General features: G+C 46.5%; 1 protein-coding gene across 1 annotated transcript in view; it reads right to left on the bottom strand.

The window, feature by feature from the left end:
• Positions 1-22,732, bottom strand: part of LOC109881393 (receptor-type tyrosine-protein phosphatase-like N) — a 91,159-nt gene that overhangs the window by 46,952 nt on the left and 21,475 nt on the right. Inside the window, exons 4-10 of the mRNA XM_031802378.1 lie at positions 19,977-20,076; positions 19,355-19,573; positions 18,895-19,260; positions 18,300-18,811; positions 12,963-13,073; positions 8,776-8,875; positions 7,007-8,372 (exon numbers count right to left, since the gene is read on the bottom strand). Coding sequence (XP_031658238.1) covers positions 7,007-8,372; positions 8,776-8,875; positions 12,963-13,073; positions 18,300-18,811; positions 18,895-19,260; positions 19,355-19,573; positions 19,977-20,076 — 2,774 coding nt within the window. The remainder of the gene's footprint in view (positions 1-7,006; positions 8,373-8,775; positions 8,876-12,962; positions 13,074-18,299; positions 18,812-18,894; positions 19,261-19,354; positions 19,574-19,976; positions 20,077-22,732) is intronic.

Below are 22,732 nucleotides of genomic sequence, written 5' to 3'. Positions count from 1 at the left end.
GATAGACAACATACTCAGAATGTTACCTGGTGATATGGTGCTGCTAGTGATAGACAACATAATCAGAATGTTATCTGGTGATATGGTGCTGCTAGACAACATACACAGAATGTTATCTGGTGATATGGTGCTGTTAGTGTTAGACAACATACTCAGAATGTTACCTGGTGATATGGTGCTGCTAGTGATAGACAACATACTCAGAATGTTACCTGGTGATATGGTGCTGCTAGACACCATACTCAGATTGTTACCTGGTGATATGGTGCTGTTAGACAACATACTCAGAATGTTACCTGGTGATATGGTGCTGCTAGTGATAGACAACATACTCAGAATGTTACCTGGTGATTTGGTGCTGCTAGACAACATACTCAGAATGTTACCTGGTGATATGGTGCTGTTAGACAACATACTCAGAATGTTACCTTGTGATATGGTGCTGCTAGACAACATACTCAGAATGTTACCTGGTGATTTGGTGCTGCTAGACAACATACTCAGAATGTTACCTGGTGATATGGTGCTGCTAGTGATAGACAACATACTCAGAATGATACCTGGTGATATGGTGCTGCTAGTGATAGACAACATACTCAGAATGTTACCTGGTGATATGGTGCTGCTAGTGATAGACAACATACTCAGAATGTTACCTGGTGATATGGTGCTGCTAGTGATAGACAACATACTCAGAATGTTACCTGGTGATATGGTGCTGATAGACAACATACTCAGAATGTTACCTGGTGATATGGTGCTGATAGTGATAGACAACATACTCAGAATGTTACCTGATGATATGTTGCTGCTAGTGATAGACAACATACTCAGAATGTTACCTGGTGATATGGTGCTGCTTAGCAAACATATTCAGAATGTTAACTGGTGATATGGTGCTGATAGACAACATACTCAGAATGTTACCTGGTGATATGGTGCTGCTAGTGATAGACAACATACTCAGAATGTTACCTGGTGATATGGTGCTGCTAGTGATAGACAACATAATCAGAATGTTATCTGGTGATATGGTGCTGCTAGACAACATACACAGAATGTTATCTGGTGATATGGTGCTGTTAGTGTTAGACAACATACTCAGAATGTTACCTGGTGATATGGTGCTGCTAGTGATAGACAACATACTCAGAATGTTACCTGGTGATATGGTGCTGCTAGACACCATACTCAGATTGTTACCTGGTGATATGGTGCTGTTAGACAACATACTCAGAATGTTACCTGGTGATATGGTGCTGCTAGTGATAGACAACATACTCAGAATGTTACCTGGTGATTTGGTGCTGCTAGACAACATACTCAGAATGTTACCTGGTGACATGGTGCTGTTAGACAACATACTCAGAATGTTACCTTGTGATATGGTGCTGCTAGACAACATACTCAGAATGTTACCTGGTGATTTGGTGCTGCTAGACAACATACTCAGAATGTTACCTGGTGATATGGTGCTGCTAGTGATAGACAACATACTCAGAATGATACCTGGTGATATGGTGCTGCTAGTGATAGACAACATACTCAGAATGTTATCTGGTGATATGGTGCTGCTAGACAACATACTCAGAATGTTACCTGGTGATATGGTGCTGCTAGTGATAGACAACATACTCAGAATGATACCTGGTGATATGGTGCTGCTAGTGATAGACAACATAATCAGAATGTTATCTGGTGATATGGTGCTGCTAGACAACATACTCAGAATGTTATCTGGTGATATGGTACTGGTAGTGTTAGGCAACATACTCAGAATGATACCTGGTGATATGGTGCTGCTAGTGATAGACAACATACTCAGAATGTTACCTGGTGATATGGTGCTGCTAGTGATAGACAACATAATCAGAATGTTATCTGGTGATATGGTGCTGCTAGACAACATACACAGAATGTTATCTGGTGATATGGTGCTGTTAGTGTTAGACAACATACTCAGAATGTTACCTGGTGATATGGTGCTGCTAGTGATAGACAACATACTCAGAATGTTACCTGGTGATATGGTGCTGCTAGACACCATACTCAGATTGTTACCTGGTGATATGGTGCTGTTAGACAACATACTCAGAATGTTACCTGGTGATATGGTGCTGCTAGTGATAGACAACATACTCAGAATGTTACCTGGTGATTTGGTGCTGCTAGACAACATACTCAGAATGTTACCTGGTGATATGGTGCTGTTAGACAACATACTCAGAATGTTACCTTGTGATATGGTGCTGCTAGACAACATACTCAGAATGTTACCTGGTGATATGGTTCTGCTAGACAACATACTCAGAATGTTACCTGGTGATATGGTGCTGCTAGTGATAGAAAACATATAGAGACAGAATACAGACAGCGGAGTTTAAACCAAGTTTACATACATTATATACAACTAGGTAGAGAAGGCACAGAGCCTCAAGGGAATGAATAGAAATACAAATATGGTGGGTTTACGGTTGATATACAGTTTAGTACATGAATATACAGAACTAGTCAAAAGTTTGGACACACCTATTCATTCCAGAGTTATTTTTAATTTATTTTTAACCATTTTCTAAATTGTTGAAAAAAAGTATGAAATAACACATATGGAATCACGTAGTAACTAAAAAATATATTTGAGATTTGAGATTCTTCAAAGTAGCCACCCTTTGCCTTGATGACAGCTTTGTGCACTGTTGACATTCTCTCAACCATTTTCATGAGGTAGTCACCTGGAATGCATTTAAATTAACGAAATTATTTCGTTCTTAATGCATTTGAGCCAATCAGTTGTGTTGTGACAAGGTAGGAGTGGTATACAGAAGATAGCCCTATTTAGTAAAATACCAAGTCCAATGTATGACAAGAACATCTCAAATAAGCAAAGAGAAACAACAGTCCATCATTACTTTAAGACATGAAGGTCAGTCAATACGGAACATTTCAAGAACTTTGAAAGTTACTTGAAGTGCAGTCGCAAAAATCATCAGCCACTATGATGAAACTGCCACAGGAAAGAAAGACCCAGAGTTACCTCTGCTGCAGAGGATAAGTTCATTACAGTTACCAGCTGCAGAAATTGCAGCCCAAATAAATGCTTCACAGAGTTCAAGTACAGACACAACTCATCATCAACTGTTCAGAGGAGACTACGTGAATCAGGCCTTCATGGTCGAATTGACACCAATAATAAGAAGAGACTTGCTTGGACCAAGAAACATGAGCAATAGACATTAGACCGGTGGAAATCTGTCCTTTGGTCTGATGAGTCCAAATTAGAGAGTAGGTGAACGGACGATCTCGGCATGTGTGGTTTCCACTGTGAAGCACGGAGGAGGAGGTGTGGTGATGTGGGGGTGCTTTGCTGGTGACACTGTCTGTGATTTGAATATGGCAACTTCAACGATTGAACTAACTATGCAATGGATGGATCAATCAAATGTATTTATAAACCAATCAATCAAATGTATTTATGTAATATGCTTTATAGCCATTCTTTGATCTGTGTCCCTAAGTGGAGCCATCTTATTTATAGCCATTCTTTGATCTGTGTCCCTAAGTGGAGCCATCTTATTTATAGCCATTCTTTGATCTGTGTCCCTAAGTGGAGCCATCTTATTTATAGCCATTCTTTGATCTGTGTCCCTAAGTGGAGCCATATTATTTATAGCCATTCTTTGATCTGTGTCCCTAAGTGGAGCCATCTTATTTATAGCCATTCTTTGATCTGTGTCCCTAAGTGGAGCCATATTATTTATAGCCATTCTTTGATCTGTGTCCCTAAGTGGAGCCATATTATTTATAGCCATTCTTTGATCTGTGTCCCTACGTGGAGCCATATTATTTATAGCCATTCTTTGATCTGTGTCCCTACGTGGAGCCATATTATTTATAGCCATTCTTTGAACTTCCATAACAGAGTGATAAAAGGCAGATCATCTCCATGAACCAAGGTTGTTTGGGCCAACGGGGAGTAACAAGCATCAACAACAAGCCCTCCCGACGCACCCTCCCCAGTGTGGGCTGAATCAGGCCCACGGGGAGAAATGTGTAAAAGAGGGTCCTAGGTCAATGGTGCACGAGAGCATCCATTACCAGTGGAGGTCAAAAAACAGCCAACAGCTCCAGGTAATTGATGTGCAGCGGGCTCTGTGACACTGTCCACAACCCCCGAATTGAGCTGCACTCGCGCAGGGGGGGGTTGCATCTGTCGTGATCACCTTGATGGATGTAACTTGACTCATAGGGGTCCCCAGAGACAACAGGGTCCGTCCACCGAGCTAGAGCCTGGAGACATGACGGGGACACCTGAATTGACCTCCGTTGTCTTGAAGGATGCATACTTTCATGGGGCCATACTGTATATCCCCCTCCCCATAACAGAATATTCCTGAGGTTCCATTTTGAGGCTGCTACCTACAATTTTCTGGTCCTCCCTTTTGGGCTGTCCATCTTGCCTCGCATTTTCACCAAAGTTGTGGAGGTGGACTTGACAACCATGCAGTGTCTGGGGTAGAAGATATTGGACTACCTGGACGATTGGCTGGTGGTAGCGGAGTCGAAGGAGCAGGTGGTATTACACACATCCATGCTGGTTTCCCATGTTCAGTCTCTGGGTTTCAAAGAGAATCAAGAGAAGAGCTGTTTGACTCAATCTCAACGCATTCCGTTTTTGGTCTTGTGTTAGACTCAGTCGAGAATCTCCCGGCATATAGCTTGGACGCAATCTCACCACGTGGACCGGTCAACACGGGCTGTAACAACCGGCTATTCATGAGCATTCTGCATTTGTAGACCCTTAGGTGCTTGTTTAGTGCATGCAGGTCAAAATAGGGGCGCAAAGTCCGGCCCCTTTTGGGAACCAGGAGATTCCGGGTGTACAAGCTGTCCTGGGCCTCTGACATAGGAACCACTGCTTCTGGAGAATTCTCCTTCCTAAAACTGTCTCTGAGGTCTCAGTGATACCGTAAAAACATAGGTGATGCACAACGAATTTTAGCCTGTACCTCAATGTTGCTGTTTGCCTAATCAAGGGAGACACAGCACATGTGCACAGCGAGTCTCCAGTAAAGTGCCATCTGAAGGGGTGGAACACCAGCTTGTGGACTTGGAATTTCCACCACGGATGGACCAGCTTTCCCTTCACACTTGGAAGTAAAATGACACCTGTGGCAAGCAACTTAGTCTGCTCCTGTGGAACAAGACAAGCAGGAGCAGACATGGTGGTGGACCCAGAAGCTTGGGAAGCCAGTTTAGCCAACGGGCCTCTGTCTGCAGACACTCTAGAAGATGAGGCTGCAGCAGCAGCAAGGTAAGAAGACGCACAGCACTGATGAAAGAAGACGCGCAGCACTGATGAAAGAAGACGCGCAGCACTGATGAAAGAAGACATGCAGCACTGAGGAAAGAAGACACGCAGCACTGAGGAAAGAAGAGATGCAGTACTGAGGAAAGAAGACACGCAGCACTGATGAAAGAAGACGCGCAGCACTGATGAAAGAAGACATGCAGCACTGAGGAAAGAAGACACGCAGCACTGAGGAAAGAAGAGATGCAGCACTGAGGAAAGAAGAGATGCAGCACTGATGAATGCCTCCTGCTTATTTTTTCCTGCATAGACTCCAGGGCCAAACCAAAGAACCCCGTAGGAGAAAATCATCTCATCCAAGTACAGCTGCCAGTCTCTCTCCGGCACCTGCGACAAAGTCAACCAAGTGTGCCGCAGCGTACGGTAGCGCCCATGCTTTTCCCAAAGCGCTGAGACGATGAACAGGACATGATGAAACCGACCGTAGCACAAATACTATTCTACCTTTACTATTCTACCTTTACTATTCCACCTTTACTAATCTACCTTTACTATTCTACCTTTACTATTCTACCTTTACTATTCCACCTTTACTATTCCACCTTTACTATTCTACCTTTACTATTCCACCTTTACTATTCTACCTTTACTAATCTACCTTTACTATTCCACCTTTACTATTCTACTTTTACTAATCTACCTTTACTATTCTACCTTTACTATTCCACCTTTACTATTCTACCTTTACTATTCCACCTTTACTATTCTACCTTTACTTTTCTACCTTTACTATTCCACCTTTACTATTCTACCTTTACTAATCTACCTTTACTATTCTACCTTTACTATTCCACCTTTACTATTCTACCTTTACTATTCCACCTTTACTATTCTACCTTTACTTTTCTACCTTTACTATTCCACCGTTACTATTCTACCTTTACTATTCTACCTTTACTTTTCTACCTTTACTATTCCACCGTTACTATTCTACCTTTACTATTCTACCTTTACTATTCCACCATTACTATTCTACCTTTACTATTCTACCTTTACTAATCTACTAATCTATCTAATTTACTACATTTTTTTGTTCTAAATGTTTGTTTAAGAAATGTGTGAAATTTTCTGTTCAGGTCCAGGCGAAGAGCAGGAAGAATTGAAGGGAGGAATTCATGCCTCGAGTTCATCACCTGTAGAAGGCGGGGCTTCAAGTGAGGTACCTCGAGTTTATCACCTGTAGAAGGCGGGGCTTCAAGTGAGGTACCTCGAGTTTATCACCTGTAGAAGGCGGGGCTTCAAGTGAGGTACCTCGAGTTCATCACCTGTAGAAGGCGGGGCTTCAAGTGAGGTACCTCGAGTTTATCACCTGTAGAAGGCGGGGCTTCAAGTGAGGTACCTCGAGTTTATCACCTGTAGAAGGCGGGGCTTCAAGCGAGGTACCTCGAGTTTATCACCTGTAGAAGGCGGGGCTTCAAGTGAGGTACCTCGAGTTTATCACCTGTAGAAGGCGGTACGGTGTTCATTGGACTTGTCAGGTGTGATTATATTGTTCTTCAGTAGAGGGTGCTTGTGCGTAAACTCCCAATAGTTGTATTGTACAGAGTTTACCGAAAGTGGACAAATTATCTTTACAATATAACGTTTGTTGTGTGTCTGAGTGTCTGTGTTAACATGCATGGCTGTAGCCTACAGTACCTGTTGGTAGGTAAAGGGGTCCATGGGAGATGTCTGCATGCGGAGGGGGGACTGGAGATGGTCTACTATCAAGTGGTCCTGGTGTCTGTCAACCTGACTGGGGTATCCTCCCTGATTGGAGGAGCTGCTGGGGTATCCTCCCTGACTGGAGGAGCTGCTGGGGTATCCTCCCTGCTTAGAGGAGACGCTGGGGTATCCTCCCTGCTTAGAGGAGATGCTGGGGTATCCTCCCTGCTTAGAGGAGATGCTGGGGTATCCTCCCTGCTTAGAGGAGATGCTGGGGTATCCTCCCTGCTTAGAGGAGCTGCTGGGGTATCCTCCCTGCTTAGAGGAGCTGCTGGGGTATCCTCCCTGACTGGAGGAGCTGCTGGGGTATACTCCCTGCTTAGAGGAGATGCTGGGGTATCCTCCCTGCTTAGAGGAGCTGCTGGGGTATCCTCCCTGCTTAGAGGAGCTGCTGGGGTATCCTCCCTGACTGGAGGAGCTGCTGGGGTATCCTCCCTGCTTAGAGGAGCTGCTGGGGTATCCTCCCTGACTGGAGGAGCTGCTGGGGTATCCTCCCTGACTGGAGGAGCTGCTGGGGTATCCTCCCTGACTGGAGGAGCTGCTGGGGTATCCTCCCTGTTTAGAGGAGCTGCTGGGGTATCCTCCCTGACTGGAGGAGCTGCTGGGGTATCCTCCCTGACTTGAGGAGCTGCTGGGGTATCCTCCCTGACTGGAGGAGCTGCTGAGGTATCCTCCCTGCTTAGAGGAGCTGCTGGGGTATCCTCCCTGACTGGAGGAGCTGCTGGGGTATCCTCCCTGACTGGAGGAGCTGCTGGGGTATCCTCCCTGCTTAGAGGAGCTGCTGGGGTATCCTCCCTGACTGGAGGAGCTGCTGAGGTATCCTCCCTGCTTAGAGGAGCTGCTGGGGTATCCTCCCTGACTGGAGGAGCTGCTGGGGTATCCTCCCTGCTTAGAGGAGCTGCTGGGGTATCCTCCCTGACTGGAGGAGCTGCTGGGGTATCCTCCCTGCTTAGAGGAGCTGCTGGGGTATCCTCCCTGACTTGAGGAGCTGCTGAGGTATCCACCCTGCTTAGAGGAGCTGCTGGGGTATCCTCCCTGACTGGAGGAGCTGCTGAGGTATCCTCCCTGCTTAGAGGAGCTGCTGGGGTATCCTCCCTGACTAGAGGAGCTGCTGGGGTATCCTCCCTGACTGGAGGAGCTGCTGAGGTATCCTCCCTGCTTAGAGGAGCTGCTGGGGTATCCTCCCTGACTGGAGGAGCTGCTGGGGTATCCTCCCTGCTTAGAGGAGCTGCTGGGGTATCCTCTCTGATTGGAGGAGCTGCTGAGGTGTGCTCTCTGATTGGAGGAGCTCTGCTTGGTTCTGGTAGGGAGTACAAGCCAAGGGGGAGAGTTTAGTAGATCAGAGAGAGTCATTCAACAAAGAGCTCAGAATAGGAGTGCTGATATAGGATCAGCTTTGCTTTCTAGGTCATAGTTAATCAAATGTTATACAGACATGGGGGACCTGTTCCAAGTCTGAGACACTTTTTGAATACGGGCCCTGAGCATAGTGCTGCTTCCGTCTACTACACAGAGGTCTATAAGACACACAAGACAATGTTGGATAGTCTAGAGAAAAAGCTCACTGGTCTAAATCCATTTTCAGTTCCTGTAAGCATCTTTACATTCACAGCTACACAGAGACAAAATACTACTGGATAGACCAGCTGAGAGAAGGCCTAGAGGTCAACTTTACATTCTCTCAAATCTATTAGTATCCTTACTGTGAAAAGGAGGAGGCCTTTAGGGACTGTGTGGTGTGAGGAACTCTGCTCAGCTCTTTGGCAACAACGTACTGGGTAATGTCATCCTGCCAGGACAGACCTACAAATGGACAATTGGGATAAAGAATATTTGCTTAGGTAATTCATATTTTTAGGAACATGTTGAATCAATGTTGAATTTGAACATGAGTCGATTTTTGGTTAAGTCAGCTAAAAAGTCATTGTAAAACACAGGGGGCTCTATTTTCTGGTGCTAAGGAGGCGCAAGGGTCAAACGCACGTTAGTTTGCAATTTGGTCAAGTGGCGCACTGGCATTTTCCTGCCTTAACGCTTAAGTTTGGCTATTCAACATAATTTCCCAGCCTTATTAAAGCCAGGTTTGGTCATTCAACAACATTTCCCAGCCCGAAATTCTAGATTTGGCAATTCGACATCAGCTCACTTGCACTGAGGTGGGAAGCTTGGCAGTATATGAGGTGTGTCCTTAAAAACAAGCGCAAAAGTGACCATTTAATGGAGAGCTAATGGGACATTTTAATACCCACAAAAAAAGCAGCCCTTAGCAGTAACATGGGTGGCAATGACGTGTATTTAGAGAGTGAAAGCCCAGTGTATATAGAGAGCGAAAGCCCAGTGCATTTAGAGAGTGAAAGCCCAGTGTATTTAGAGAGTGAAAGCCCAGTGTATTTAGAGAGTGAAAGCCCAGTGTATTTAGAGAGTGAAAGCCCAGTGTATTTAGAGAGCGAAAGCCCAGTGCATTTAGAGAGCGAAAGCCCAGTGTATTTAGAGAGCGAAAGCCCAGTGCATTTAGAGAGCGAAAGCCCAGTGCATTTAGAGAGCGAAAGCCCAGTGTATTTAGAGAGCGAAAGCCCAGTGTATTTAGAGAGCGAAAGCCCAGTGTATTTAGAGAGCGAAAGCCCAGTGCATTTAGAGAGCGAAAGCCCAGTGCATTTAGAGAGCGAAAGCCCAGTGCATTTAGAGAGCGAAAGCCCAGTGTATTTAGAGAGCGAAAGCCCAGTGCATTTAGAGAGCGAAAGCCCAGTGCATTTAGAGAGCGAAAGCCCAGTGTATTTAGAGAGCGAAAGCCCAGTGCATTTAGAGAGCGAAAGCCCAGTGTATTTAGAGAGCCAAAAGCCCAGTGTATTTAGAGAGCGAAAGCCCAGTGCATTTAGAGAGCGAAAGCCCAGGGTATTTAGAGAGCGAAAGCCCAGTGTATTTAGAGAGTGAAAGCCCAGTATATTTAGAGAGCGAAAGCCCAGTGTATTTAGAGAGCGAAAGCCCAGTGTATTTAGAGAGCGAAAGCCCAGTGCATTTAGAGAGCGAAAGCCCAGGGTATTTAGAGAGCGAAAGCCCAGTGTATTTAGACAGTGAAAGCCCAGTATATTTAGAGAGCGAAAGCCCATTGTATTTAGAGAGCGAAGCCCAGTGTATTTAGAGAGCGAAAGCCCAGTGTATTTAGAGAGCGAAAGCCCAGTGTATTTAGAGAGCGAAAGCCCAGTGTATTTAGAGAGCGAAAGCCCAGTGTATTTAGAGAGCGAAAGCCCAGTGTATTTAGAGAGCGAAAGCCCAGTGTATTTAGAGAGCGAAAGCCCAGTGCATTTAGAGGGCGAAAGCCCAGTGTATTTAGAGAGCGAAAGCCCAGTGTATTTAGAGAGCGATAGCCCAGTGTATTTAGAGAGCGAAAGCCCAGTGTATTTAGAGAGCGAAAGCCCAGTGCATTTAAAGAGCGAAATACCAGTGTATTTAGAGAGCGAAAGCCCAGTGTATTTAGAGAGCGAAAGCCCAGTGTATTTAGAGAGCGAAAGCCCAGTGTATTTAGAGAGCGAAAGCCTAGTGTATTTAGAGAGCGAAAGCCCAGTGTATTTAGAGAGCGAAAGCCCAGTGTATTTAGAGAGCGAAAGCCCAGTGTATTTAGAGAGCCCGAAAGCCCAGTGTATTTAGAGAGCGAAAGCCCAGTGTATTTAGAGAGCCGAAAGCCCAGTGTATTTAGGGAGCGAAAGCACAGTGTATTTAGAGAGCGAAAGCCCAGTGTATTTAGAGAGCGAAAGCCCAGCCTTTCCTGCCATGATGCACAGTTCCCATGGAAGGAGAGATGTTTCTTTTTGTGCTGGAGAATTTCCTATTTAGAAACATTAAAAAACAAATGGGTCCCCCCCCATCCCTTCATTGAATTAAAAACCAAGCATAGCCTACCCACCCTTTAATCAATGCTGGTTTAGAAGCATTGCATAGGTGCGTACTTTTTCCCTGGCCATTAGCCAAGTAGCCTATGAATAAAGGGTTTTAATTAGTCAACTAAGAGTGCTTTGGATTGTTTTCTTTTTTAATTCATTAATTTAAAAAGGCAAGTCAGTTAAGAACACATTTTTATTTACAATGACTGCCTACCCCAGTCAAACAGCCAATGACTGCCTACCCCGGCCAAACGGCCAATGACTGCCTACCCCAGTCAAACGGCCAATGACTGCCTACCCCAGTCAAACGGCCAATGACTGCCTACCCCGGCCAAACGGCCAATGACTGCCTACCGCGGTCAAACGGGCCAATGACTGCCTACCCCGGTCAAACGGCCAATGACTGCCTACCCCGGTCAAACGGCCAATGACTGTCTACCGCGGTCAAACGGCCAATGACTGCCTACCGCGGTCAAACGGCCAATGACTGCCTACCCCGGCCAAACGGCCAATGACTGCCTACCCCGGCCAAACGGCCAATGACTGCCTACCCCGGTCAAACGGCCAATGACTGCCAACCCCGGCCAAACGGCCAATGACTACCTACCGCGGTCAAACGGCCAATGACTGCCTACCCCGGCCAAACGGCCAATGACTGCCTACCCCGGTCAAACGGCCAATGACTGCCTACCCCGGCCAAACGGCCAATGACTGCCTACCCCAGTCAAACGGCCAATGACTGCCTACCCTGGTCAAACGGCCAATGACTGCCTACCCCGGCCAAACGGCCAATGACTGCCTACCGCAGTCAAACGGCCAATGACTGCCTACCCCGGTCAAATGGCCAATGACTGCCTACCGCGGTCAAACGACAATGACTGCCTACCCCGGTCAAACGGCCAATGACTGCCTACCCCGGCCAAACGGCCAATGACTTCCTACCCCGGCCAAACCCTCAAAGACACGCTTCAAATGATTCAGTCCTCCTATAATACCATATCTACGGCAGATAAAAAATACAAAATCTGCCTCACACATAGGCAACGGTACATTAGACAGGAGCCCAGTATTTTGTACAGATGTGCGAATGTTATGCGTACTCTGGGCAAAGGCTAATATAATGAAGGCTAGTTCTTTCTTTTTATCCTGGGCTTGCAAAGCTGACAAGTATATTTTATTTTAGGAGAAGTGCGACACTTAAAGACACGTAGTGTAGGTTCGGCTAGGCTAGGTTCGGGCCAGCTAGGTTTGGCTACGCTAGGATCGGCTAGGCTCGGCTCGGCTAGGCTAGGCTAGGTTCGGGCCAGCTAGGTTCGGCTACGCTAGGTTCGGCTTGGGTAGGCTCGGCTAAGCTCGGCTATGCTCGGCTAAGCTCGGCTCGGCTCAGCTCAACTCGGCTAGGCTCAGCTCAGCTAGGCTAGGCTAGGTACGGCTAGGTTCGGCTAGGTTTGGCTAGGCTCGGCTAGGCTAGTTTTGGCTATGCTAAGTTCGGCTACGCTAGGTTCGGAAAGGTTTTGCTAGGCTTGGCTAGGCTCATTGAAGCCAATTGAAGCCAATTACAACAATGTTGGCTATTGAGCAAACACTGGATGTTTTTTTTACTGTTGTTATCACTTGTTACTTTAGCCTATGCTATTTAATAAACTGTAATATCAATCCACAGTCGACCAGGACGAGAATATTCCGCGCACACAGCCAAATTGGAGTTGATGACAACTCAAAGACCGTCAATAACCTACAGAACCGGAGACAAACATGCAACATTAAGACAATGGATGTGTTGATTGGCTAGTGAGTGGCCAAGGCCTCGTCACACCAACAATTTGTTTATATCAAAAACCCAGCCCTCTTGCACCACCGCCAGCTATTGGGCCTCATAATTATGGCTATAATAACCCCCGGACCCCCTAGAGCTAAGATTGACCTTCTTTTCGTTGTTGTTGTTGGTTTGTTTAAAATAGAGCCCCTAGATTTCAACCACATGCAGTGGTTGTGTCAGGCTGTTGACTCACCCTGTAGCATGAGCTGCTTGAGGACTTCCTGCATCCTCTTCAAAACAGGAAATGACACCTGGTACTGCACCTGGTCCTGCTTAGAGGTACGGCACTGCCCAAAGAGACCGTCTATAACACACAGCAGAACACATCAACACCAACACACACACACACACACACACACAAACACAAACACACACACACACACACACACACACAAACACACACACACACACACACACACACACACACGGTTTCTCCATCCTGGAGGGGGAAATCAATCATTTCCAGGCCCAGGGACAGTACTAATCTGTGATGACCTAAATGCCAGAACCGGACAAGAACCTGACACCCTCAGCACACAGGGGGACAAACACCTGCCTGCAGGTGACAGGCATTCCCTCCCACATATGCCCCCTAGGCACAACTATGACAACATAACCAACAAAAATGGGTCACAACTCCTGCAGCTCTGTCACACACGCTGGGTATGTACATAGTCAATGGTAGGCTTCGAGGGACTCCTATGGTAGGTACAACCTATAGCTCATCTCTTGGCAGTAGTACTGTAGACTACTTTATCACTGAAGTCTCTCAGAGCGTTCACAGTCAGTCCACTGACAGCCCTATCAGATCACAGCAAAATCACAGTCTACTTGAACAGAGCAATACTCAATCATGAGACATCAAAGCCACACATTCTACTTGAATTCAATCCCTTTTAGACAACTTCCTGGACAAAACGTTTCACTGTAATAGTGAAGGTGTAAACTTGGCAGTAGAGAATCTTAACAGAATATTTGACCTCCCTATCAAATCTAAAATCTAAATAGAAAACCGAAGAGAAAAGAGAGGGGGGGGGGAGAGGGGAGAGAGAGAGAGAGAGAGGGGGGGGGGAGAGAGAGAGAGAGAGGNGAGATTTGAGATTCTTCAAAGTAGCCACCCTTTGCTTGATGACAGCTGTTGTGCCTGTTGACATTCTCTCAACCATTTTCATGAGGTAGTCACCTGGAATGCATTTAAATTAACGAAATTATTTCGTTCTTAATGCATTTGAGCCAATCAGTTGTGTTGTGACAAGGTAGGAGTGGTATACAGAAGATAGCCCTATTTAGTAAAATACCAAGTCCAATGTATGACAAGAACATCTCAAATAAGCAAAGAGAACAACAGTCCATCATTACTTTAAGACATGAAGGTCAGTCAATACGGAACATTTCAAGAACTTTGAAAGTTTTGAAGTGCAGTCGCAAAAATCATCAGCCACTATGATGAAACTGCCACAGGAAAGAAAGACCCAGAGTTACCTCTGCTGCAGAGGATAAGTTCATTACAGTTACCAGCTGCAGAAATTGCAGCCCAAATAAATGCTTCACAGAGTTCAAGTACAGACACAACTCATCATCAACTGTTCAGAGGAGACTACGTGAATCAGGCCTTCATGGTCGAATTGACACCAATAATAAGAAGAGACTTGCTTGGACCAAGAAACATGAGCAATAGACATTAGACCGGTGGAAATCTGTCCTTTGGTCTGATGAGTCCAAATTAGAGAGTAGGTGAACGGACGATCTCGGCATGTGTGGTTTCCACTGTGAAGCACGGAGGAGGAGGTGTGGTGATGTGGGGGTGCTTTGCTGGTGACACTGTCTGTGATTTGAATATGGCAACTTCAACGATTGAACTAACTATGCAATGGATGGATCAATCAAATGTATTTATAAACCAATCAATCAAATGTATTTATGTAATATGCTTTATAGCCATTCTTTGATCTGTGTCCCTAAGTGGAGCCATCTTATTTATAGCCATTCTTTGATCTGTGTCCCTAAGTGGAGCCATCTTATTTATAGCCATTCTTTGATCTGTGTCCCTAAGTGGAGCCATCTTATTTATAGCCATTCTTTGATCTGTGTCCCTAAGTGGAGCCATATTATTTATAGCCATTCTTTGATCTGTGTCCCTAAGTGGAGCCATCTTATTTATAGCCATTCTTTGATCTGTGTCCCTAAGTGGAGCCATATTATTTATAGCCATTCTTTGATCTGTGTCCTAAGTGGAGCCATATTATTTATAGCCATTCTTTGATCTGTGTCCCTACGTGGAGCCATATTATTTATAGCCATTCTTTGATCTGTGTCCCTACGTGGAGCCATATTATTTATAGCCATTCTTTGAACTTCCATAACAGAGTGATAAAAGGCAGATCATCTCCATGAACCAAGGTTGTTTGGGCCAACGGGGAGTAACAAGCATCAACAACAAGCCCTCCGACGCACCCTCCCCAGTGTGGGCTGAATCAGGCCCACGGGGAGAAATGTGTAAAGAGGGTCCTAGGTCAATGGTGCACGAGAGCATCCATTACCAGTGGAGGTCAAAAAACAGCCAACAGCTCCAGGTAATTGATGTGCAGCGGGCTCTGTGACACTGTCCACAACCCCGAATTGAGCTGCACTCGCGCAGGGGGGGTTGCATCTGTCGTGATCACCTTGATGGATGTAACTTGACTCATAGGGGTCCCCAGAGACAAGGGTCCGTCCACCGAGCTAGAGCCTGGAGACATGACGGGGACACCTGAATTGACCTCCGTTGTCTTGAAGGATGCATACTTTCATGGGGCCATACTGTATATCCCCCTCCCCATAACAGAATATTCCTGAGGTTCCATTTTGAGGCTGCTACCTACAATTTTCTGGTCCTCCCTTTTGGGCTGTCCATCTTGCCTCGCATTTTCACCAAAGTTGTGGAGGTGGACTTGACAACCATGCAGTGTCTGGGGTAGAAGATATTGGACTACCTGGACGATTGGCTGGTGGTAGCGGAGTCGAAGGAGCAGGTGGTATTACACACATCCATGCTGGTTTCCCATGTTCAGTCTCTGGGTTCAAAGAGAATCAAGAGAAGAGCTGTTTGACTCAATCTCAACGCATTCCGTTTTTGGTCTTGTGTTAGACTCAGTCGAGAATCTCCCGGCATATAGCTTGGACGCAATCTCACCACGTGGACCGGTCAACACGGGCTGTAACAACCGGCTATTCATGAGCATTCTGCATTTGTAGACCCTTAGGTGCTTGTTTAGTGCATGCAGGTCAAAATAGGGGCGCAAAGTCCGGCCCCTTTTGGGAACCAGGAGATTCCGGGTGTACAAGCTGTCCTGGGCCTCTGACATAGGAACCACTGCTTCTGGAGAATTCTCCTTCCTAAAACTGTCTCTGAGGTCTCAGTGATACCGTAAAAACATAGGTGATGCACAACGAATTTTAGCCTGTACCTCAATGTTGCTGTTTGCCTAATCAAGGGAGACACAGCACATGTGCACAGCGAGTCTCCAGTAAAGTGCCATCTGAAGGGGTGGAACACCAGCTTGTGGACTTGGAATTTCCACCACGGATGGACCAGCTTTCCCTTCACACTTGGAAGTAAAATGACACCTGTGGCAAGCAACTTAGTCTGCTCCTGTGGAACAAACAAGCAGGAGCAACATGGTGGTGGACCCAGAAGCTTGGGAAGCCAGTTTAGCCAACGGGCCTCTGTCTGCAGACACTCTAGAAGATGAGGCTGCCAGCAGCAAGGTAGAAGACCACAGCACTGATGAAAGAAGACGCGCAGCAACTGATGAAGAAGACGACGCAGCACTGATGAAAGAAGACATGCAGCACTGAGGAAAGAAACACGCAGCACTGAGGAAAGAAGAGATGCAGTACTGAGGAAAGAAACACGCAGCACTGATGAAAGAAGACGCGCAGCACTGATGAAAGAAGACATGCAGCACTGAGGAAAGAAGACACGCAGCACTGAGGAAAGAAAGATGCAGCACTGAGGAAAGAAGAGATGCAGCACTGATGAATGCCTCCTGCTTATTTTTTCCTGCATAGACTCCAGGGCCAAACCAAAGAACCCCGTAGGAGAAAATCATCTCATCCAAGTACAGCTGCCAGTCTCTCTCCGGCACCTGCGACAAAGTCAACCAAGTGTGCCGCAGCGTACGGTAGCGCCCATGCTTTTCCCAAAGCGCTGAGACGATGAACAGGACATGATGAAACCGACCGTAGCACAAATACTATTCTACCTTTACTATTCTACCTTTACTATTCCACCTTTACTAATCTACCTTTACTATTCTACCTTACTATTCTACCTTTACTATTCCACCTTTACTATTCCACCTTTACTATTCTACCTTTACTATTCCACCTTTACTATTCTACCTTTACTAATCTACCTTTACTATTCCACCTTTACTATTCTACTTTTACTAATCTACCTTTACTATTCTACCTTTACTATTCCACCTTTACTATTCTACCTTTACTATTCCACCTTTACTATTCTACCTTTACTTTTCTACCTTTACTATTCCACCTTTACTATTCTACCTTTACTAATCTACCTTTACTATTCTACCTTTACTATTCCACCTTTACTATTCTACCTTTACTATTCCACCTTTACTATTCTACCTTTACTTTTCTACCTTTACTATTCCACCGTTACTATTCTACCTTTACTATTCTACCTTTACTTTTCTACCTTTACTATTCCACCGTTACTATTCTACCTTTACTATTCTACCTTTACTATTCCACCATTACTATTCTACCTTTACTATTCTACCTTTACTAATCTACTAATCTATCTAATTTACTACATTTTTTTGTTCTAAATGTTTGTTTAAGAAATGTGTGAAATTTTCTGTTCAGGTCCAGGCGAAGAGCAGGAAGAATTGAAGGGAGGAATTCATGCCTCGAGTTCATCACCTGTAGAAGGCGGGGCTTCAAGTGAGGTACCTCGAGTTTATCACCTGTAGAAGGCGGGGCTTCAAGTGAGGTACCTCGAGTTTATCACCTGTAGAAGGCGGGGCTTCAAGTGAGGTACCTCGAGTTCATCACCTGTAGAAGGCGGGGCTTCAAGTGAGGTACCTCGAGTTTATCACCTGTAGAAGGCGGGGCTTCAAGTGAGGTACCTCGAGTTTATCACCTGTAGAAGGCGGGGCTTCAAGCGAGGTACCTCGAGTTTATCACCTGTAGAAGGCGGGGCTTCAAGTGAGGTACCTCGAGTTTATCACCTGTAGAAGGCGGTACGGTGTTCATTGGACTTGTCAGGTGTGATTATATTGTTCTTCAGTAGAGGGTGCTTGTGCGTAAACTCCCAATAGTTGTATTGTACAGAGTTTACCGAAAGTGGACAAATTATCTTTACAATATAACGTTTGTTTGTGTGTCTGAGTGTCTGTGTTAACATGCATGGCTGTAGCCTACAGTACCTGTTGGTAGGTAAAGGGGTCCATGGGAGATGTCTGCATGCGGAGGGGGACTGGAGATGGTCTACTATCAAGTGGTCCTGGTGTCTGTCAACCTGACTGGGTATCCTCCCTGATTGGAGGAGCTGCTGGGGTATCCTCCCTGACTGGAGGAGCTGCTGGGGTATCCTCCTGCTTAGAGGAGACGCTGGGGTATCCTCCCTGCTTAGAGGAGATGCTGGGGTATCCTCCCTGCTTAGAGGAGATGCTGGGGTATCCTCCCTGCTTAGAGGAGATGCTGGGGTATCCTCCCTGCTTAGAGGGAGCTGCTGGGGTATCCTCCCTGCTTAGAGGAGCTGCTGGGTTATCCTCCCTGACTGGAGGAGCTGCTGGGGTATACTCCCTGCTTAGAGGAGATGCTGGGGTATCCTCCCTGCTTAGAGGAGCTGCTGGGGTATCCTCGCCCTGCTTAGAGGAGCTGCTGGGGTATCCTCCCTGACTGGAGGAGCTGCTGGGGTATCCTCCCTGCTTAGAGGAGCTGCTGGGGTATCCTCCCTGACTGGAGGAGCTGCTGGGGTATCCTCCCTGACTGGAGGAGCTGCTGGGGTATCCTCCCTGACTGGAGGAGCTGCTGGGGTATCCTCCCTGTTTAGAGGAGCTGCTGGGGTATCCTCCCTGACTGGAGGAGGCTGCTGGGGTATCCTCCCTGACTTGAGGAGCTGCTGGGGTATCCTCCCTGACTGGAGGAGCTGCTGAGGTAATCCTCCCTGCTTAGAGGAGCTGCTGGGGTATCCTCCCTGACTGGAGGAGCTGCTGGGGTATCCTCCCTGACTGGAGGAGCTGCTGGGGTATCCTCCCTGCTTAGAGGAGCTGCTGGGTATCCTCCTGACTGGAGGAGCTGCTGAGGTATCCTCCCTGCTTAGAGGAGCTGCTGGGGTATCCTCCCTGACTGGAGGACTGCTGGGGTATCCTCCCTGCTTAGAGGAGCTGCTGGGGTATCCTCCCTGACTGGAGGAGCTGCTGGGGTATCCTCCCTGCTTAGAGGAGCTGCTGGGGTATCCTCCCTGACTTGAGGAGCTGCTGAGGTATCCACCCTGCTTAGAGGAGCTGCTGGGGTATCCTCCCTGACTGGAGGAGCTGCTGAGGTATCCTCCCTGCTTAGAGGAGCTGCTGGGGGTATCCTCCCTGACTAGAGGAGCTGCTGGGGTATCCTCCCTGACTGGAGGAGCTGCTGAGGTATCCTCCCTGCTTAGAGGAGCTGCTGGGGTATCCTCCCTGACTGGAGGAGCTGCTGGGGTATCCTCCCTGCTTAGAGGAGCTGCTGGGGTATCCTCTCTGATTGGAGGAGCTGCTGAGGTGTGCTCTCTGATTGGAGGAGCTCTGCTTGGTTCTGGTAGGGAGTACAAGCCAAGGGGGAGAGTTTAGTAGATCAGAGAGAGTCATTCAACAAAGAGCTCAGAATAGGAGTGCTGATATAGGATCAGCTTTGCTTTCTAGGTCATAGTTAATCAAATGTTATACAGACATGGGGGACCTGTTCCAAGTCTGAGACACTTTTTGAATACGGGCCCTGAGCATAGTGCTGCTTCCGTCTACTACACAGAGGTCTATAAGACACACAAGACAATGTTGGATAGTCTAGAGAAAAAGCTCACTGGTCTAAATCCATTTTCAGTTCCTGTAAGCATCTTTACATTCACAGCTACACAGAGACAAAATACTACTGGATAGACCAGCTGAGAGAAGGCCTAGAGGTCAACTTTACATTCTCTCAAATCTATTAGTATCCTTACTGTGAAAAGGAGGAGGCCTTTAGGGACTGTGTGGTGTGAGGAACTCTGCTCAGCTCTTTGGCAACAACGTACTGGGTAATGTCATCCTGCCAGGACAGACCTACAAATGGACAATTGGGATAAAGAATATTTGCTTAGGTAATTCATATTTTTAGGAACATGTTGAATCAATGTTGAATTTGAACATGAGTCGATTTTTGGTTAAGTCAGCTAAAAAGTCATTGTAAAACACAGGGGGCTCTATTTTCTGGTGCTAAGGAGGCGCAAGGGTCAAACGCACGTTAGTTTGCAATTTGGTCAAGTGGCGCACTGGCATTTTCCTGCCTTAACGCTTAAGTTTGGCTATTCAACATAATTTCCCAGCCTTATTAAAGCCAGGTTTGGTCATTCAACAACATTTCCCAGCCCGAAATTCTAGATTTGGCAATTCGACATCAGCTCACTTGCACTGAGGTGGGAAGCTTGGCAGTATATGAGGTGTGTCCTTAAAAACAAGCGCAAAAGTGACCATTTAATGGAGAGCTAATGGGACATTTTAATACCCACAAAAAAAGCAGCCCTTAGCAGTAACATGGGTGGCAATGACGTGTATTTAGAGAGTGAAAGCCCAGTGTATATAGAGAGCGAAAGCCCAGTGCATTTAGAGAGTGAAAGCCCAGTGTATTTAGAGAGTGAAAGCCCAGTGTATTTAGAGAGTGAAAGCCCAGTGTATTTAGAGAGTGAAAGCCCAGTGTATTTAGAGAGCGAAAGCCCAGTGCATTTAGAGAGCGAAAGCCCAGTGTATTTAGAGAGCGAAAGCCCAGTGCATTTAGAGAGCGAAAGCCCAGTGCATTTAGAGAGCGAAAGCCCAGTGTATTTAGAGAGCGAAAGCCCAGTGTATTTAGAGAGCGAAAGCCCAGTGTATTTAGAGAGCGAAAGCCCAGTGCATTTAGAGAGCGAAAGCCCAGTGCATTTAGAGAGCGAAAGCCCAGTGCATTTAGAGAGCGAAAGCCCAGTGTATTTAGAGAGCGAAAGCCCAGTGCATTTAGAGAGCGAAAGCCCAGTGCATTTAGAGAGCGAAAGCCCAGTGTATTTAGAGAGCGAAAGCCCAGTGCATTTAGAGAGCGAAAGCCCAGTGTATTTAGAGAGCCAAAAGCCCAGTGGTATTTAGAGAGCGAAAGCCCAGTGCATTTAGAGAGCGAAAGCCCAGGGTATTTAGAGAGCGAAAGCCCAGTGTATTTAGAGAGTGAAAGCCCAGTATATTTAGAGAGCGAAAGCCCAGTGTATTTAGAGAGCGAAAGCCCAGTGTATTTAGAGAGCGAAAGCCCAGTGCATTTAGAGAGCGAAAGCCCAGGGTATTTAGAGAGCGAAAGCCCAGTGTATTTAGACAGTGAAAGCCCAGTATATTTAGAGAGCGAAAGCCCATTGTATTTAGAGAGCGAAAGCCCAGTGTATTTAGAGAGCGAAAGCCCAGTGTATTTAGAGAGCGAAAGCCCAGTGTATTTAGAGAGCGAAAGCCCAGTGTATTTAGAGAGCGAAAGCCCAGTGTATTTAGAGAGCGAAAGCCCAGTGTATTTAGAGAGCGAAAGCCCAGTGTATTTAGAGAGCGAAAGCCCAGTGCATTTAGAGGGCGAAAGCCCAGTGTATTTAGAGAGCGAAAGCCCAGTGTATTTAGAGAGCGATAGCCCAGTGTATTTAGAGAGCGAAAGCCAGTGTATTTAGAGAGCGAAAGCCCAGTGCATTTAAAGAGCGAAATACCAGTGTATTTAGAGAGCGAAAGCCCAGTGTATTTAGAGAGCGAAGCCCAGTGTATTTAGAGAGCGAAAGCCCAGTGTAATTTAGAGAGCGAAAGCCTAGTGGTATTTAGAGAGCGAAAGCCAGTGTATTTAGAGAGCGAAAGCCCAGTGTATTTAGAGAGCGAAAGCCCAGTGTTATTTAGAGAGCCCGAAAGCCCAGTGGTATTTAGAGAGCGAAAGCCCAGTGTATTTAGAGAGCCGAAAGCCCAGTGTATTTAGGGAGCGAGAAGCACAGTGTATTTAGAGAGCGAAAGCCCAGTGTATTTAGAGAGGCGAAAGCCCAGCCTTTCCTGCCATGATGCACAGTTCCCATGGAAGGAGAGATGTTTCTTTTTGTGCTGGAGAATTTCCTAATTTAGAAACATTAAAAAACAAATGGGTCCCCCCCCATCCCTTCATTGAATTAAAAACCAAGCATAGCCTACCCACCTTTAAATCAATGCTGGTTTAGAAGCATTGCATAGGTGCGTACTTTTTCCCTGGCCATTAGCCAAGTAGCCTATGAATAAAAGGGTTTTAATTAGTCAACCTAAGAGTGCTTTGGATTGTTTCTCTTTTTTAATTCATTAATTTAAAAGGCAAGTCAGTTAAGAACACATTTTTATTTACAATGACTGCCTACCCCAGTCAAACAGCCAATGACTGCCTACCCCGGCCAAACGGCCAATGACTGCCTACCCGCAGTCAACGGCCATGACTGCCTACCCAGTCAAACGGCATGACTGCCTACCCCCGGCCAAACGGCCAATGACTGCCTACCGCGGTCAAACGGGCCAATGACTGCCTACCCCGGTCAAACGGCCAATGACTGCCTACCCCGGTCAAACGGCCAATGACTGTCCTACCGCAGGTCAAAACGGCCAATGACTGCCTACCGCGGTCAAACGGCCAATGACTCCTACCCCGGCCAAACGGCCAATGACTGCCTACCCCGGCCAAACGGCCAATGACTGCCTACCGCCGGTCAACGGCCAAATGACT

This window comes from Oncorhynchus kisutch, linkage group LG2 (genome assembly GCF_002021735.2).
Source record: "Oncorhynchus kisutch isolate 150728-3 linkage group LG2, Okis_V2, whole genome shotgun sequence".
In the NCBI taxonomy this organism is placed as follows: domain Eukaryota; kingdom Metazoa; phylum Chordata; class Actinopteri; order Salmoniformes; family Salmonidae; genus Oncorhynchus; species Oncorhynchus kisutch.
The sequence above is the reverse complement of the archived record's forward strand: the minus strand, read 5'-3'. Positions and strand labels throughout refer to the sequence as shown.